This window comes from Lampetra planeri, chromosome 17, assembly GCF_965212315.1.
Source record: "Lampetra planeri chromosome 17, kcLamPlan1.2.h2, whole genome shotgun sequence".
Taxonomy (NCBI): domain Eukaryota; kingdom Metazoa; phylum Chordata; class Hyperoartia; order Petromyzontiformes; family Petromyzontidae; genus Lampetra; species Lampetra planeri.
The window spans coordinates 7,002,748-7,022,617 of NC_136123.1; the positions used below are offsets into that span (position 1 = coordinate 7,002,748).

Consider the following 19,870-nt stretch of genomic DNA (forward strand, 5'->3'; position numbering starts at 1 on the left):
TTAAACAGGCAAAATGTAATTTTAAATCATCCCTATAGCATAGCAAACTACTTAAACCCATGGGCACTGCTGATAGATGGGTACATGTTGAACCAGTGATTAGTCACATCTAAGCATTGTTAAGTTGCTATTGGTTTATATTCATATAAATTATTAGCAACTGCGTGGGCAGTGGTGTTAAGAGCATAATCCTAGTAGCGTGCTATTAATCCCAAATACTGTCATATAAATAGAAAAAAATACAACTATTTTGCAAGGCTATTGGTCAAATTTATAGTTTCATACATACTTTTTATAGTCACATGGCAATGATGGTAGTAAAGACACTTTTGTTTACATGTCTATGCTGACATTCTGCAGCCACAGGATGAATATCAATGGAATTGGGATTAAAGTTATGGGATATGCCACTGTTCCCGAGAAACTACGCTTGGATAAATCGATGTGGCATTTTTCAGCTTCAGCCAAATATCCATGAATCATAAATACTTTTTTTAATATTACCAGGAAAGGCCCACTGAGCAATATAGCTCTTATTCAGAAGTGACCTGCTAAAATTGATAGCTCAACAAAAGTGGCACATCATGTGGAAATTTAAAGCCACAAAATACTCTAAATGGATGTTTCAAGATGTGGAGAGAAACACCGAAAAACCCCAGAGAAAAATCCACGCGACCATGGGGAAAAACATGCGAACCCCTAATATACAGGCGTCAGGGTCAGGATCGAACACACGACCCCCCTGCATACCAGGCGAGGGAGTTAACATCTCGCCAAGGCGACACCTTGTAAGTTCACCTCACCCATCCATACCTGTTTTAAGCATATCAATGGCTGGTTGCATTGCCATCAGACAGAAGTTGGGTAGCCCCCACTGCTGTAGCTGCAACTCCAGAGTGAAGTCTGCATCCAGTTCACCTCCCGTCGTGCCCAGTCCCAGTGGGGATGGTGTGGCACGACTTGAGGTCTCATTGCGGCTTTCAGATGAACCGGTGCTGAACATCAACGGACCCAGGAATCATAACCACATGTTAAAATAAATGACATTCACATCCACAGTAGGTTAAGCGACCTAATATTTTCTCAATTAAACCCCAATTAAATGAGGCTGTGAAAAATGAAAATTGCCTTCATTGACATGATTTATAAACTCCAGTTCCAAAGTTTATACATAAAATGTCATGCTAACTTTGCTTAAGTTGCATGTAATTTAGCTGTAATTAGTAACTTTTGCATTTGTTTATTGTGCTTTGCATGCAATAATCAATTATGTACTTTTTATAACAGTATTACTGATAATTTATACATACAAAGGCTTTAAATCATTTTCTGCATTATAGCCACTATTATTAGTATTCTTTATTGCTACAACAATATTTCAAATAACCAAAAACATCATGGAATACAAATGAGGCTGAGAAAAAAAGTACACTAAATCACCAAGCTAAAAAGTAGGCACCATGACAACTAAAAAAGTGTAATGCTATGCATAATGTATTTTAGGTGACAGTATGTTTAATTTCCCCTATGTTTTCCCATATCACATATGAGCAAAATACATTTTTTTTGTACAAAAGGATATTGTGTTTTTCAAATAACATTTCCTCCCCATGAAATCCCTATCTCCTCTACCATGCCTGGGCAATGGTTAGCGCACTACTCGATGAACCTGATATCCAGTTTAAATTCCCAGCTACGGGTTAACATCAGTGGTGGGCAATACCCGGTCTGGTCCTAACCTGCAAATACTGGACATCTGTGAAAAAGAGCTTCATAGCTCATCGGATTCCTCCAGTCTAAATAAAGATTATGAAGCTGCTGCTGAGCCTCGCCCTTCACCAAACTGCCCGGACCATAACCCGAGATGGTGTGGGGGAGGTCTTCATCCAGCAGTGTATTTAAAAAGGGATATAAATTGTTGACATTAACATAAAATTTCCCAAAAAGCCACAATCTGTATCATATACAATTATATGCTTGCACACTCCAATATCTGTTTGATGCTTTTCTGACTAAGACAAATTATGCTTCACATTGACTTTCATTAAAATGTAATTAATAAACCTACCCTTTAACACTGTTTTAGTAATAAGTTGCTGATTACTTTGCACTGTTTCTATAATGCATGGCATCAATAAGTATTTATATTTAAAGTTGTTCTTGTCCGAAGAAAATCAAGAAATCCATAATTTAATCAAATCGTCAGCACAACAAAACAGGACAGGAGTGAGACCTGGAGGCAGAGGAAGAAAGGTCACCGTCCCTGCCGTCCCCACGTGGCCGCTGGTCCCTGTGACCCTGAGTAGACGGGCGAGGGCTGGTGGCAGCAGCGGTAGCTGATCGCTCATCAGATTCCACTGAGGTGCCTGAACTGGATACTGAAGAGTTCTGATAGTCCACATCTGCAAATCATAGGAAGAGCACTGTATTTGTAACAAACTAATTTTTTTGATTACCCAAGATAGCCCCAATGACTCTCATATGCACTTTGCACTTTTAAATCTAGATTCAAAACTCATTTCTTTAGAACTGATTTTTGTGCTTAGTTTGTTGTCCTTCACCCACACCTCCGATTTGCACGGTTGACTACGTACGGTGCAAAATAAGTTCAACATACATACATTTGCTTTCTGAACTAGTGTACCCAGAAGAAAATCATGAATACAAAGGCATAATACTCAAACTTCAAAATCATCCTCTCTGTACTGCCTCCCGCAGTCACTTTGTTGTCCTGTGGATTGGTCAGATGCTACCCCTATGCGATCCACTAATCCTGATTCCACGTTTCTGGATTGCAGGTATGTATATCTACTTTAGACATGTTCAATATGGTCACATATTACATGTTTGGGTTGCTTTACAATACCAGTTGTTAAGCACATAGTGCCCTCTGTAGGTAGTGGAGCAGTATCAGCACACAAAACAATGAAATGACTTTCGATGGAAACTACACAAATAAGGTAACAAAAATCTTAACTCGTTAGTGTTAACAAATAAGTGAAAATGCAATCAGCTGATTGCGCGCCTTGACATTTGTATGTGCGTATGTTGAACTTCTTTCGCACCGTACGTAGCCAACCATGCTAATCGCAGATTTTTCTATAACATGCAGAGCTAAAATGAACAGCGATGCGAGAAAAATAATTGTGGGCAACTGCCTGCTCAGCCGCAAGCACCTGGCTTAGTGGAAAAGAACGCAGGGTCCCTGTGAAAGCAAAGTCGGCTGGTGAGGTTTCGGCACAGGTGGTGGAGGCACCGCAGCGCATGCAAGGCCAGATGGTGGGTCCCATCTGCTCCTCCGGCCAGCCTCAATAGCAGCAACAGGTTCTGTAAACAATGAGACATTTACAACCATGCTGGGTATCATATGGATTTTTTTTTACATCTATTCGACAAGGGTCCCCCAGAAAGGAATGCTTCACTGGCAAGAAATACATGCTGTCTTGTCTCAATGGTGTAAAACCATTGAGGTGGAAGAGGATTATGTGGAAAATTAATGCACATACAATCAATACATTTGCTAATTCTATGGGTAGGTTTCACTTTTCCTAAATACATTTCGGCCAGGGGAAAAAAAGTGGGACACTACTTTCTGGTTGACCCTCGTATGAATTATTTATAAATTAAGTTGAAAACACTGTTTTTTTATAATAAAATATCAAGATACAGTAGATTTAACTATTCTGTAATACATGCTACCATATATCACACATTTGTAATTTTCTTGTGAATGCCAATATATCACTTATTGCATAGTTTTCGTATTTCAAATTTAATATACAGGTTGTTTTTTTTATTCCAGAGCTTAAGAGGGAATTGTCCCTGGTAAGTGATTATTACATCCCATTCTGAAAAAACAGTCAACCCTGTTATTCCACATTTCTGTATTATACACTAAAACCTGAAAATATAATTACGCAGTTGTACATACTTGGAATAAATTTACAATTATGATTACACACACATCCGTTGTAATGCTACATACATGCATCTCTTAGATCATTTTCAAAAGTTACCACGATTGGAATTATTATATTAAATACCACTGTCCCAATGATTCCAATAAAACATTACACAGGATAATTATAGTAACGAATAGAACAGTTGTACCAAACAACTAACTTATAAAAGGACAAAACTGTGATCATCCAATTTTATTATGAATTACCAGTCATTTATAGGCATTTGACAGATTTTTGACAACTGATTTCTTTATATATGCAACACAGCAGAGGAAATAATCATACACCTGAATACGACGATAGAATTAACTAATATTATCACGCAAAAAACATGGGGTTAAAAAAATACCTCTACTATATTTGGCCGTTGTAAGAATGTTTCAGCAGGAAAATCACACATCATCACATCCAATAAAAAGTCGCAGGAACTTCTAATCAGGCTGGCATTCTTACTCCGTAAGGACCTGGCAACAAAAGTAGCACACCAGACAGATTCTTTATTTTAATCATGTTCAAATGCAATGGTTTCCATTATTTCTTGAACTTTCAATTTCAGCAGTAAAAAAAGGCAACTCTGATTTAGGCACAGTGGCAAACTATTTTAATAGCTGAGAGTTTTATTTAATTATAAAAGTTGTCCATGTTATACATTTCCTGATTCTGCATGTACAGTATTATTTTCATTATGCATTCAAGGCTAGACTGTATTGCTTCAGAGAATTACGTCTCGCCAGCTTTTCATATTGAACCAAAAATTTATGTGTACCAAGCAAAAATAACTTTACCTTTCCGTTGAAGTCAGAACATGCTTATCATTTGGAGTTAGGCAGAGCCATGGAAATGTAGAAAACTTTAAACACTTCACAACGTCGTTTACTGAAACAAAAGTAAAACAAAATTTTTTCGTATTTACAATCAGTCTTTCATACATGCAGCAGTAACAATTTATTTCCAGCGACATCTATGGGACCTTTTTTGCCAGTATTTAGGATGGTATAAAAAGTAAGAAAAGGTGATAAAATACAGGTGTTAAGATGTTAAAACACAAAATAGACACCTATTCCAAGGCATCAAGTCCACATTAACCACTCATACTTGTGGCAAAACATTCAAATAATTATGCTTAATGTGTGCATTGTCCAATTAGTACCTTACTAACTAGCTGTGCCGGGTGGAGGTTAGTGTATAATACATATCAATTTACACAATCTAACCCAAAAAAAGTTATCATGGACTCACACATTTCTATCCTGCCCCCACCCATTTATTGATGTCAAGGATGCTTTTGCTTGATACAAAATTACACCATCCATCCACCCTTTTTAATGCTTTCCAGCCAAGGTTGAAAGTGTGAACGCATAAATTATTCCCATCTGTCTGTAATGCGGGGACACCTAAACACTCATGAAAAAAGATTATCTAATATAAACAGGGTAAATGATTGGCATTATTGTTAACTAATTTCCCATTTCATCATTCAATAGAAGAAACATTTAACATAATAATTACATAAGAAATGTATATTAAGAACTTACCTGATAGGAAACCGGTAAAATTTATCAAAGGATTCCTCAAAACTGGAGACAAAAAACAGTGCTAAAAGAACACAGCTCCCTTCCTTCTACGCTTCGAATAGCATCAAGGCATGTCACGGGCATCTCCTGATGTCACACATCACATGCTGTGTAGTTGTGCGACTTTAAAATTAAACATTATTCCAGCCAATTAAATATTTTTCAAAAAACATTACCATACTTGAAAAAGTGAGTTTTCATGACACGTACCTGGCAAGATTATGTTGTTTTTTGGAATGTCCTTTTCCTTCTTGCTGTGTATAAAATAGCCCATGTTTCCATCTGCCTGCATCGGTTTCAAAGCAAGAGAACCTGACCAAAATAGGCAAGTGTAGATTAAAACATACAAGTTCCACTTTCATAAAAATGATATCAAATTTTCCCAATCAAACTTTCTTCATATGCAGCACAAGACACTCAAATTATGTTATGAAGTCACAGTCACTCACTATCTCTAATAGCCACGAGTATATTGGCCTACATGCAAATTAGCCAAAATACTTAGTAGAATTTGAGCTGGTTTAGCAAAATTTTATCCTGGTTAGTATTTAGATAGATGACCAACAGGGAGGGCTTCAGTGAGGTTTTATGGATGTGAGGCTGCGGGATGACCAGGAGATGGCAGTGTTTTGTTTCATCCGTTATATTTGCGGGTTTCTCCAGGTACCCTCGTTTCATGCCACATGACACTAAACACTAATTAATGTAATTTTCCAAGCATCACAATTAAGGACCTCAATGAAAAAAATATGAGAAACAGTGAGGCTTTTCAGGGTAAATAACTGCCACTATTGTTAATTAATTTTCCATTTAATTACTAGACAGAAGCAACATTTTAAACTAATAATTACAGCCACATTTTATATCAGCAGGTCTACGAAGCCAAACTATTTTTAAATAATGCACAAGGCAACAATATAGATGAGCATACTATTATTACCTTGTTGGTGAGTGTCCTCTGGTGGGGAATTGGCAGAGTACATCACAGAGGGGGTCTCGGGCTGCACTGTTGGGAGGCGCAGTAGGCAGTCCATGATGCTGTCCACAGGTGCCTGCAGTGACGCCTGCACGTTAGGCCGCAGCTGCGCCAGGAACTCAAGTGCTCCAATTTCGACCAGTAACCCCGCTGCAGAAGAGTGCTGTCACGGGGTGTCGCAAGCAAAACAAATGTACAGGCAAATGAAAAGACTTATAAAAAAAACACACAATCCTAAATGATAAATTCATCCTTAAAAATACTGATGTATATGTATGTTGAACTTATTTCGCACCGTACGTAGCCAACCGTGCTAGTCGGAGGTGTGGCGGAAGGACAACAACAAGGCTTAAAGTGTACCATCCTTAAAGAGGGACGAACCAAACTCAATCTAATAGCAGCAATTTGACTTACAAATTTAATTTGCAGAAACAAACATGAAGCAGCCAGTTTAATACGTAAGCGAATCATTAACTATACAGTACATTATTCAATTGCTTGCCTATACAAGGCACCATCATTCAATAGGGATTACCGTTGGTATGGTTATTTTAATACACACAATGGACAGGAAGGACAAGATTATAAGGATCGCAAAATGCGCATGCATAATGTACGTTGCCTCATTCATCTCCCCCCACTTTGCACAACAGCGCAGAAGTGTGGTCACCACATCTACACCTCTATATAAGCAACGAAACAGGTGGACTTCTCCACAAATCTGGCTGTCGCCTGATGAAGCTAGTTGTAATTACTGGCGAAATGTCGTACTCAAGATTGTAAATGTTGTGGCTTGGCTCTCCAACTCACCAGTATGCTGTACTAGTGACGAATCGGCACGTTCTGTTTATATTACAACCCTTACTAGTTGGCTATGTCGGGTGGTGGCGGGTTTTAACGACACATTTATATATTTACGCGATCTAACCCAAAAAAAATCTCTATTATGGATGAAGCAGCCATAAAAAAATTAGCAAAGCTAAACACAATGAAAAACAATGAAGACCAAACTAAAACTTCAAGATTCTTAGTACACTTAGGATGATGACGCCATAATCCCATATGCAATACGTATCCCCACCTGGGAAAGCTTGTGCAGCAACCCCAGCACTTCTTTCTGCATGGGCACAGAAGGGAAGTTGAACCACTCAAGCAAGCGGACAAGCAAGCGCTTTTCCTGCACCAGGTCCGCCTCAGCCAGCAAGCCATGCTCCAGCTTGAGCAGTAGATTCTTGAGCGCCCGCACACGTATCTCCTCCAGATGGTGGCCTACAGGAATTAATTTGTCATACAGAAAAACAGCCTGTTAAAAAAAACTGTAGCGGAACATCTGGCTGTTCACTATTATTGTCTTCATCTGGACCTTACAGCTGACAACCACCTCCAAAAATTGTAAAAAAAACTATCTCACCAAATGCTTATTTTTAAATCCTTTCTCCCTCCTTAACCCTCTAAATGTGCATGTTCCCCCTACTTGAACAGAATCTTTGGAGTGTTGCATTGTACACAACCCACTGTTGGTGTTCATCATTTCGGGCATGTTCGAAGGATGCGTCCTGCCCAATCTCACTTGCTACTTATCTGTCTAGCAGTTTCATTACCTGCGTGCATCGCTCCCTGCTTCTTTACGAACTTTACTTCGCCCTATACTCTCAATGCACTATTACAATGATATAATTTTTTTTAATATACATACACGCTTTGTAAATGCACATTTTAGAAACACTATTTTTGTTGAATAAAAAAACAACATTTCCTTCACGAATTATTTAGTAATGTTACTCTTGGTAGTGGTGCAGAAAACACAATTTCCCATTAAAACTGCCTTAAAATACAAAAAATAATATTCAAACTAGATGACGTTTGGCCCTTCCTAATGTGTTATGGGCAATCCAATGCCCGCAACGTCGCCTATTATAAACGGTGCCTGTACGTATATATATTTATTTTAAGCAGTGTTATAGACTCCGTTGAAATTCCTTTACGACTCAACAGAGGGCGTGTATACAGCCAGCCCAGGACACGGCCACAGGGCAACAGAGCATTTGAAACTTCTCATGAAAGCAAATAGACAACTTTTTCAGAATCTTTATTTATACTGGAGGAATCCGATGAGCTGCAAAGCTCTTTTTCAGAGACGTCAAATGGGTGACAAGATGTCCAGTAGTACAGTAGATGCCGGTTTCAACCTAATTAGATATCATCAGCCATGTACAGCACTACTAATCAACACGACCAATTAAATGTATACATCTAGAGGCCTGTAATCCATACATTTGGAAGCGGAGTTGGTGAATCACGTTTAGATAAAGCCGTTGTGCATGCGACACCCGTCTCGAAGAAATAATACAAGGTGCAGTATAGCACATAGGTGACATTGTCATGCTTAGTTTGAGCCTTGTTTAGTACGTACATTTAATTTTAACCGAGCACTAGGGGTTTTTGCTCCCCAACAACAAAACATACTTGCTCCTAAAGTGGCGATACAATTCCGAGCAGGGTTTCTTTCTTAAGCAAAAAAGTATTGACATTAATGAAAGCACATACATCCATCGTTACGGTGATATTACCGTCAAATGAAGAGCACAATTCAAAAAGACACACGAGAATTTACACAACCTACTCAGTGTGGGCCGTCCGAAACAAGTTGGCAGCTTAAAGTGAAAAGATTTGAAAACTAGCGAGGCGCTCCATTCATAACAGTCGTGGCATCTAACATTGACATAATGCAAATTTGTACAATTTGAATTCTCTTTAAAGGATTGTGTTCGTCCGTTGTACAGGACGGCCCATGATTAGATAACACAACCCAAGGGTGTAGTAGTGCTTGTCTTTACTGACGAACTTGGCATGACATATACAAGCTCCTCACTTTTCAGCTCGTCACATTTTCTTCGTCAATTACCAAGTTAAAAATGTAAGTGGGTTAAAAGCAGGGCACGTCGCAAGAAGCATACTTGTCAACTCCTTATTTGTGCCTCCCTTATTATAGACCAATTCAAGCCGTATAGGTCACCCCGTGCCCTTATAAATCTTAACTTTCATCCTACAAAGTCTCATCACAAGGGAGAAGCACAAACATATTGACACAAACTATATATTTTTATTCTTTGGTTCTTTCGGTAAAATCACGTAGAAAGAAAAATAAATTACATAATAGCAAACGACGTTTCGATTGCAACACAAACAATCATCAGGTACAAATGAAAGAGAAAACAAACCTAGTAAACTTAGAAATATATGCAATACAAAACAGAGAGTCGGCTAACATAACAGTCAACCCCCTACCTGGTTTATTACGTTATTCCAAAGATTGCTAAATTTGAGAGAGAGACAAAACACAGACACGGAGACACATAGACAGACACATAAGCAGAGATAGATAACACAGAGACACACAGAGACACACACATAGGCACACGGCTGTACGCCGTATGGACATGAAAACTCAATTTCCCTGTACAAGAATACGGGTACACCGTATGGGTTGACAGGTATCAAAAGGGATGATAGCCAGGTGATCCGAATGGCAGCCAAGGGGGAGGGCAGTATTTAAACAATGCAGCGATGGATGAAATCAGCCGCTGTGCATCTGCTTGTCCTTCCCCCGACACCTACGATTAGCACGGTTGGCTACGTACGGTGCAAAAGAAGTTCAACAGCGCCATAGCAAGGTGGTTGGTCAACAGCGGCAGGGTCATGAGAGATGTTATCGGCTTGGAGAGGCCTTCGTCCACAAGGAAATTAAGATTACATCTGAAGGGGGCGGATAAACCCCAACAGCCGTCATCCGCAACGTACGTGGCGGCGAAATCGCCACAGCGCTTGTGCCAGGCTATGTGCACTTTGAATGCAATTCACGTGAAGTGTGCGATGGCTCAGTCGGTTCTGGCAGATGCACAACTTGGACCTTCAACTGTTTCACAAATGTTTAACAGTACTGCGTTTTTGTATTTGGATTGTCAGCCAACACCGGTTACAACCCCAAGTCGAGGTACACCGATTGTTCTTTTTTAGCCCCGCCCACCCCCCCCAACACGTTACATTCACTGGCTACCACATTCAGATAAGCCCCCCTCCCCCTTAACTTGTATTTAAGAGCTTGTCTCTTGGAATTTTGCCTCACTTGATACAGTAAATTTTAGCTGTGACGGTCCCACCTGATGACGGGAGACTTGTGTTGCCTCCGAAACGGCGTGATTTATTATTTTATTTCTATTATTATTTCTATTATTTTTACCTACGTGACGTTACCGAAAAAACCGAAGAGTATGTTTCACAAATGCACAGCCCCTGTACCGTACACACGGCAACATACTGCTGGAGCACAGACAAGGGCTGTTGGTGCCAGAGCAGACTGAATCGGCATCACGGCCGGCCAAGGGTGGCACAGTCGGGTTTTTTACAATCGAGTTTAATTGTCTTTTTATATTAAACCCGATCATCTGAGATTGGGAGAACTCCGGTTTAATTGGTTCTAATTGCAGAACCGCACTTCTCAAAGATGGGCTTCGTCCATTCCAAGCTAAGGAACTCACTGGCGCCCACGATTGTGGAGAAGCTCGTGTTCATCGCGACCAACCTGCCCGCCGCATTCTACGACTACCCCGTGCCCGACGGCCCCCCGAGTACGATAGCAGCACCGACGAGGAAGCAGCCTAAGCCTTGGATCAGAGTTTCGTATTCATTAAACCAGGTTTTAATTCCCCGAACTCGGGTTTAATTGTATTAAAGAAAAAAACCCGATGCCTGCCGCTGGAAAAATGTTTTTTTTCACCCACGCGGCCGGCATGCCCGTCTGACCCCCAGCACTGATGTAATGTGGTGCACACCACCGTACACCAGCTACATTATTGAAGGCCGGGTCGACCTAGGAGGCGACCAATGCTGGCCCTCAATGAAAATCTAACTTTTTAGTTGCCGTGTTGAGATCAGTACACAAACCACCGCACCCCACAAGGACCCCCCGTATAGCCTTAACATTGTTGGAACCTCCTTTGCCAGTATAAAAATATGAGTTTTATCTGGCAACAAAACTGACACCTTTTGGCGTCATCTGGTCCAACACCAGGGTGAGACTAGGCTCTAAGAAAAGCTGTCTCGGGTGTGAACCAATCAATTTCAAGGACAGTGCATATATTATCATACATTATCAGAGTCGTGTTTTTTGTTTGCATTCCGACCGCAGGTATTGTGGTCAATGCAAACATGACTCCTTGTAAAAAAAAGGTGTCAGTTTTGTTGCCAGATAAAAGGGTAAAAAAAACAACTATCAGCCTTAACATTGTTGAGGCAAATGCTGTTAGCGAGCAGCACCTATGAAGGCCGGCACGGTACACGAGGAAGTTAGCGGGAGGTCAGCACCACACCCGTCCGTCTTTGTCTCCCCCCAGCGACGATGTTTAACTACACACACCGTGGCACTCGTTTGAGGCCGAGTGGACCTTGGGGAGGCCCAGGACCGGTTCCACGCACGCTGTTAACGACAGAGGAGTAGAACCGCGACACACTTTTATTTCTTTATAAAGAATAACAATAATCTCACCCAGTTTGTTTACGAGCGACGGGACATCCATGCCGCCCGCAGCAGCCGCGTCGATCTGCTCGTGAGGGGGGGTTTCTTTGACCGTGCGTTAGCTACCGAGGTGTATAAGTTGCGTGTTTATTCGTGAACTCTCCTGTTTTTATTTGTGTTTGCTCCCCCCTCGCTTCTATTTCTGTTGCAGTCGCTCCGATTCGACGGCGAAGATCGCGAAGCAACAAAAAATCCCGCCGATAACGTTCGCTTGAACCGCGCTGTGCGCGAAGGACCCCTCCAGAGGTGTCCGCGGAGACCACGGCAAGGTGCCGGGCGGGCAAAGCAACGCGAAACGGACCCCATATTAATATTTGAATTCCGATGTTTGTAAAAATATATATATGTGATTAAAAACGGCTGAATTGATATACGAAATATATTTGCAATTTTTTTTCACTATATTAGTGACAGCGGGATTTATATTTAAATACAAAAAAAACCGGCATCGCGTTGGTTATCACTGTTGGGGTCTTGATACAGGCAGTGACGTGGGGGTAACGCCGTCGCCGCGGTGACCACGAGATCCGATTTAAAAGTTGCAAATAAACATTTATGTAAATACGCATTCGTTTATGTACCGGTTTTTATTATTGATAGGGCTTGTCCGTTACTCAACGTCTACAAATTGAAAAAAACTACTTTTTCAAAAAACTGTTGAGAATTCTAGATTTGAAGCTTTCGTGATGCAATGATTCATACTCTTAGGGTTTTTCGGTAAAGTCACGTAAGTAAAAAATAAATAATAAATAAATAATAACCATTATCGAAATTATTATATTATTTTATTTCTATTATAAAATATTATTTTACTTCTATTATTTTTATTATTATAGAAATAAAATATAAATTATAATATTAATCAATATTTTCAGAGGTCACTCACAAGCGGCCGTCCATGAATGACGTCACGCGATTTTGGACGATTTTTGACCCCCCCCCTCGTCACACGGCGTCACAAAAAGTCAGACCCCCCTTAAATATGACGTCACAAAGCTCTGCCCCCCCCCCCTCCAAAAAAAACATGCTTCAAATCGCTTTAAACTACTGTATTGTCATTGTAGTGCGTATTTAATGTGCCGCTGCACTCTAATGTTGTAGGAAAAAACATTTATTTAAAAGTATATTTAATTAATAATTAAGTAGAACGTGTTGTCTATATTTATTTAAAGTTGCGCATTTTTATGTGACGTCACATTTTTCACCCCCCCACCCTCGTCATACATCGTCCCAAATGCCTGACGTAATTTATGGACGGTCCCCAACAGCACCACCTAGTGGAAATGTCACGAGCCGCCACTGGCTTTTTCACAGATGTCGGTCGGGGCGGGTCAGAAAGTTACAACAAACGATTTAAAAAACCGATAGGAGTGCAAAATAAATCACTATAAATAATCGAAACTATTTTCATTTTACCAGGTAAAGCTCACCGAACTATTATTTTCAGAAGCGACCTGGCCACAATAGATTGCGCAACGAAGTGGCATATCAAGTGGACATTTATAGCGGCCAAATGCTCTTCAACGCATGTTGCTTAACGTACAACAGGACCGGTTTCAACACACTGTGTCTCATCAGCTGAGACGGGCTTTGCTTGAATTCAATGCCGGTGAAGTAGCACATGTTATAGGCAGCATATTACACCCTCTGGACCCAATAACCAATAAATTAATGAATACATCATGATCACGTTCAGCTTTCCAAACCCACTCCAATTGCCTATTTTTTTACGTAGTTTTTCAATCCTAGGCTGCCTTCAATTATTACCCTGGATGTACATTCATTTTAAACATGTATACGCCCTCATACTCAGTTTAACACGTAGGCTTTTGCAACCAATATCCATATTACAGGTTTTTTTTGGATGAGTGCGCGTAAATATACTATCAATAGGATACTGGGAGAAAATAAATTAATACCATTATGCCTAGCCTGTGTAGAGAATGAAATGACATTTTACTTGGTGAGCTTTGATGTGGCCATCCAAATAAAAACCAAGGGCAAAGTAAAACTACATCTAGATATGAAACTATATACCTGTTTTCTATTTACAACAAAATGCAATGAAATAATGTTAATACATATTATGAAGTCAGGCGATTAGATGTTCTTTCGCCAAAGTTTTTCACGAAGACTTGATAAGATGTTTCCAGAAAATGTACGTTCATGAATTCTAGAAAGTATTATCTAAGATTTCTATTTGGCCATAACCAATCAATAAAAGTTAATTACAAAAAATGACATTATTGAAGAACTGAATAGATTCGACTGTAAATCTGGGTTCCATATGAAAAAATAAATATATGCAACATCACGTATTTGCAACGACATTTTCTGCACCATGTAACATTTAAACACAAGGTGGCGGTATAGAAACAAAACCAAACTTGTACATGTTAATGTACAAGTTAGGCTTTGTACATGCTAATGATACTAAATACTGTACAGGGTGGTCCAAATATCTTGTGACCCCCCCCCAATTAATTAACCCCTAAACACATATTTTGCACGTTGATTTGTGTTTTAAGTAAACCTTACTTAAAACATATTACATTATAGAGAATTAAATTGGGGTTTTGTTCATGCCCTCAGGTGGGATTTTAGAATTATATTGCCATGCTGTTACACACATCTCCACATGTTTTACTGAGGCGTAACAAACGTGTAATACATTTAGTTATTGCCGTGTTAGAGTAATAGTTCAGCCCTGTCTAATCAACAACTACGTATACTCAAGTGGACAGGAGAGTTGATGGTGTCGGCCCTTTCACGAACGACTGCCACCTGTCAAAACCTTGCTGATGTTAAATAGTACTGGTAGGAACCACCTGGTTACACCAGTCCACTGAGGATTATTGTGTCCGTCCGTCTGTTGTGCATCCAAAAATGGGAGGGGTCGGGCTGGGTGGAGAGGGGAGGGTGGGGGTGAGCTGGGTGGGGAGGGTGGGGCTGGGTGGGGGGTGGGAGGGGTGGGGCTGGGTGGGGAGGGGCTGGGTGGGGCTAGGTGGGGTGAGGCTGGGTGGGGAGGGGCTGGGTGGGGAGTGTGGGGCTGGGTGGGGGGTGGGAGGGGTGGGGCTGGGTGGGGAGGGGATGGTCACCCCGTGGTGTCCTTATAAATCTCAACGTTTAACCTACTCACGCCGGCTTGTGCCCGCCCTCACAGTCGGGCATATTTGCGGAATACACCACGCCGCCGTTGACCCTGGCCATTGACCGAGCAACACAACGTTCCTACCTACTCCCTCCACAGGAATGTGTTTAATAAAAAATAAAGTAAACAAAATAAAGTAAACAAAAATAAAAGACGTTTCGATCACAACACAAGCGATCGTCATCAACTACGACGTTTTGATCGCAACACAAGCGATCGTCATAAGGATTTGTTTATTTTATTTTTTATTAATTTTAACCTACCTACGTGATTTTACCGAAAGACCCAAAGAATATGAATTCGTGCAGTCACGGAAGCTTTAAGTCAAATATAAATATTGCACAGAACGAGTGCAAGGGTCTTGAAGAAATATTGCACACCTAACGTGGTATTTAACGGTCATACGTGACATGCACTAGAATAAAAGAAAGTGAATATACATGAGAGCAAGGAGCGCCAGAATAAATGTAAGTGCATGTCAAAGTAAGCTTTATGCTTTGGTTTAATAGGGAAATAAAGATGGGGAGAAGGGAGGGAACCAAGCTGTATAGGATGGTTCTTATGTCTTATGACCCCCATTTAGTTCTCTAAAAGTTACTATATTTAAAGTAAGGTTTATTTTAAACAAAATGAATATGCAAAGGGAAAAAGTGTAAGAGGAGTGAATTAATGTGCGGTCACAAGACATCTGGATCATCCTGTAGATGAGTGGGAAGGGTATTCCGGAAACGTGGAATTACTTTTTACCAAAGTTTAGCAAATGGAATTGTAGACATGGCCTCCTGCCTAAGCCCATTTTAAATGCCCTCAAGGGTTTTAATTATTGTGTTTAATCTACAACGTGAGTATGTTCTCTAATCTGTGTCTTTCTTTCTGTTATTTGTTCTACAGAGGTAGAGGTTTCGCTTTACGCAACAGGAGGAAGCATGTTATGGCTGATCGAGTCTGAAGGAGATAGGGGATTTGCCCTATGTCCACATTTTGTTTGCGGGCCCAACTCCAAACACCAAAAACAAAAGGCCATTAAACAAGTTTGGCGAACAAAGTACAGTATTCCTAAACTTAAATAAAGTGAGCTCTTTCACATGTTAGCTGCATAATAGTTTGAATCTCAAAATAAACACCAGTAAATCTATTTAAACTACAGTATATGCGGCTGTTTGTTGAGAACGGGTGTGTTCACTCCACCAATGTCAATGAATGAGCGTTATTTGAAAGCTCGTTGTGGTAATGCAGTTTATGCGTGGGGTCGGAAGTTACTGAAACACAATTCACCTGATAATTATTCCGTTGGTCCTAGCTATGCTTAACCGCTCTACCACAATTTAAAACAAACATTCGTCAATATAATTGTTTTAAAATTATATAACGGGGCGACGTTTTGGACAACGAACCTTTATAGCATACGGAGAGGCTAGAGAGATAGAGTAATCGGCATGAAGGCCTCTCTCTGTCCTGTGCTTTGATGGGCCATTGCCCGAAACGTCGCCTATTATAATTAACCAATGTGTTGAGTTTGTGTTGCTTGTGCTTTTGCTCACCACCGTCAAACGCAGTATCACAAACTGTGTTGACAATAGACGAACACGTGATGCGGCAGCCGTTACAAAAATCATACAATGGGGTGGGCGATGGTCGTTGGAAAGGTGGTTGATAGCCGGGGGCAGTGGCGGCTCCTGCAAAATCTCTCAGGGGGGGCAAATGTCTGGATGATTGATAAGGATAAGGTCCACCCATGCAATGGATAAATTAACAGCTTAAGTATGTAAAGGCAACTTCACTTCTTTAATATTAATGAAAAATAAAGTGACTCTTACAATACATCTTGTTTGTTTCTATCTCACTATTATTACAATCCACTTAGTTTCTTTTATTAAAGATTCCACTAGGTGGCGACAAATAACATTGTTGACTGAAACGTGCTTACGTGTGATGACGTAAGCACGCTAGTGCGAGCCCTCCCGGAAGCCATAGAGAATGCATTGCAGCGCCGGCCTTTCGAAAAAAAACATCTTTGAATGGAAGTCTATGGGACCACACGGGGCGATTCTCAGCCAGAGTGAAATCGCCCAAAAAGAGGCGGTACTCCACAGAACGTGACATGACGCTGATTGGACTATATCCAGAGGCACAGTAACGGCTGAGATTGGTGGTGCGTCGCCCAATCGCCCTAATGAAGAAACCGCCCCTGGCCGGGGGGGTATTCATTGCAATGAGCTGGTGAGTGGTGAGGGTGGGGTGACAATCGGCAAGTGGTGTCAAGTGAGTATCCAGGTAAATGACGAGAAACTCCACGCGTTCGTCAATAACGCGCGTATAATGGGCGACGTTTCGGTACATCGCCCTTCATCCGAGTGCATGTGCTGCGGTGAAGGGCCAATTGACTCAAACGTCGACGCTTATATATTGTTATACTTTTAATGCAATGTTATTGGCCAATGTGTTGAGGCTTTGCTGTTGTTATTTGAGGCTGTGCACCACCGCCAAGGTAGCATTCGGTAAATGTCGAGTAAACATGCAACAACATGGAATGTTGGCCCAATGTTAGTCCAACGTTTCACGTTCACAGGGTAACGGAGTCAGAATAATGGAATGTGCTTTGTCATCCCATCCAAAGAACATACGTCACACTATTATCTTTCGATTTAAAGCTTTCGTGACTGCAGGGATTCATATTCTTGGTTCTTTCGGTAAAGTCACGTAGAAGGGAAATAATAAAATAATAAAAATATAACAATAAAATTCTCACGACGTTTCGATTGCAACACAAGCAATCATCATCAGGTGTGAAAACCACAGCAAGATTTTTATTTATTATTTTTTATTTTATTACTTTATTATTTCCCTTCTACGTGACTTAACCGAAAGAACCAATAACACTATTATCTTCATATATATAGTCACTTATGTCCACACAGAATTGGCATGAGCAATCTTCATCCCTCCTGGAATGACTGTACCAGGGGTACGAAGTCCACATTCATACCGATGCTGTTCTACCGACCCCGCTGGGTTGGTGGGTTTGGTCGACCTGAGAGATTCTTGATGTCTGCCTTACAATAAAATCTGGACTTTCGTAGCTTAAAACTGCGACCGCATATCAAAACGCTGGAAATGTTGGTCCAGATACTCTTAATATTTTTTTCATTGGCATATTCATTTCTGTTTTAAAGAAACATTACTTAAATATATATATTAAGTTTAGAGAATTAAATGGGGGTAATAATACATCTGCACCACCCCGGATATACAGTTGGTATACGGTGTTTATTTCGTAAAGGGTCGCTTGAAAAGGGAGCAAGTGACTGAGAGTGACAGCACGGGTGGCAGGGGGCCAGGGATTCCAGAAAGGGTGGGCAGTAGAGCATACTACACGACAATTACACAGTACGGTCGTACCAATACAATAATTTTACACAAACTGTCACCCACTGTAGGCTTCTTACATTGCACACCATCTCTAAAACGTAACGTTTTGAAGTGCAGCGCATGTAAAACAAAAATGAACATGGAAAGGAAAACAAATGTTCGGGGTCAATTAATTGCGGGTTCACAAGACATCTGGACCACCCCGTATAGAATCTGGTAAATCCGCTCGGCAGACAAGACCGCCAGAAACCATACGCCTGGCCCCACAACAAAAACAACTTGGAACACTCCAACGTTTGAATCGGCCACCCTGTGAGTTGGCATGCGACATGGCTCCTACATATATCCGTCATTTAATGACACACACACATACCTCTTCAGCCACCACGACCTTCTTCGTAGTGGCATTATTTCAACAGCATTGATTCAAGGTGACCGAAACTCTGGACCAGCTTTGACAGTGGTGCCCATGGTGGGGAGTTCACCAGCATTGATTCAAGACGCAAAGCCTGACTGCTGATGAGACACTTGTATGTCAATACCGATCCAGAGTTTTGCGTGTCTCGAATCAATGCTGCTGAAATGCACTCAGAATGCCGTGCGGTCGATGGGTTGTTCAATGTATTTAATATTTTTTTTTATCAGTGGGCTTTAACGTGTTTTTTTTGTTATAATATCCACAACAGCCCGAGCTAAAGATTGTGATTTTGTGAGCAGGCATCTGATTGTGTGTGTGTACGGGCACGCTACGAACCCGGCCACCACGGTTCGACTCCCGCTTCCGACCAACACCGGTCCTTGGGCCTCTCCTAGGTCGACTCAGCCTCAAATGAGTATCTGGTGCGGTGTATAAACATCGCCAACTGGGGAGACAAAGGCGGCCGGGCGTGGTGCCGGATACCCACACCCCTTCCTGTGCCGTGACGGCCTTCATAGAGGTGCTCGCTAACAGCACTTGCTAGATTGAAACGTATTCATTTTATTACATTGAAAGCTCATTGCATTAGAACTGCGTTTGGTGTTTGGTCTGTTACCCTTCCCCCACACCACCAATTAGCACGGTTAGCTACGCAAGAAAGTCAGCATACACACAAAACACACGTACAACGTTCTGTCAAAGCTATACAACACGGGCGGCGTTGTGGTTGGGGTGGGCCTTTTGCAGCCAACATCACTTGCCCCCAAAAGTCTGCCAAGCCTACAGGGGCCATCTGTGTCTTTGTACGGGTGTGGTCTTTACTATGACGTACACGTTGGGGGGGT

The 19,870-nt window shown here is 41.1% G+C and overlaps 1 protein-coding gene across 2 annotated transcripts in view; it reads right to left on the reverse strand.

Moving 5' to 3' along the window:
- RTTN (rotatin) overlaps positions 1-12,323 on the reverse strand; it is a 65,547-nt gene extending 53,224 nt beyond the window's left edge. For both annotated transcript variants that reach the window (XM_078602028.1, XM_078602027.1), the window contains exons 1-9: positions 12,058-12,323; positions 7,594-7,781; positions 6,477-6,675; positions 5,747-5,848; positions 4,748-4,838; positions 4,312-4,426; positions 3,177-3,327; positions 2,234-2,402; positions 814-995 (exon numbers count right to left, since the gene is read on the reverse strand). In XM_078602028.1, the coding sequence (XP_078458154.1) occupies positions 814-995; positions 2,234-2,402; positions 3,177-3,327; positions 4,312-4,426; positions 4,748-4,838; positions 5,747-5,848; positions 6,477-6,675; positions 7,594-7,781; positions 12,058-12,088 (1,228 nt within the window). In that variant the 5' untranslated portion in view covers positions 12,089-12,323. The remainder of the gene's footprint in view (positions 1-813; positions 996-2,233; positions 2,403-3,176; positions 3,328-4,311; positions 4,427-4,747; positions 4,839-5,746; positions 5,849-6,476; positions 6,676-7,593; positions 7,782-12,057) is intronic.
- Between the last annotated feature and the right edge of the window lie 7,547 nt (positions 12,324-19,870).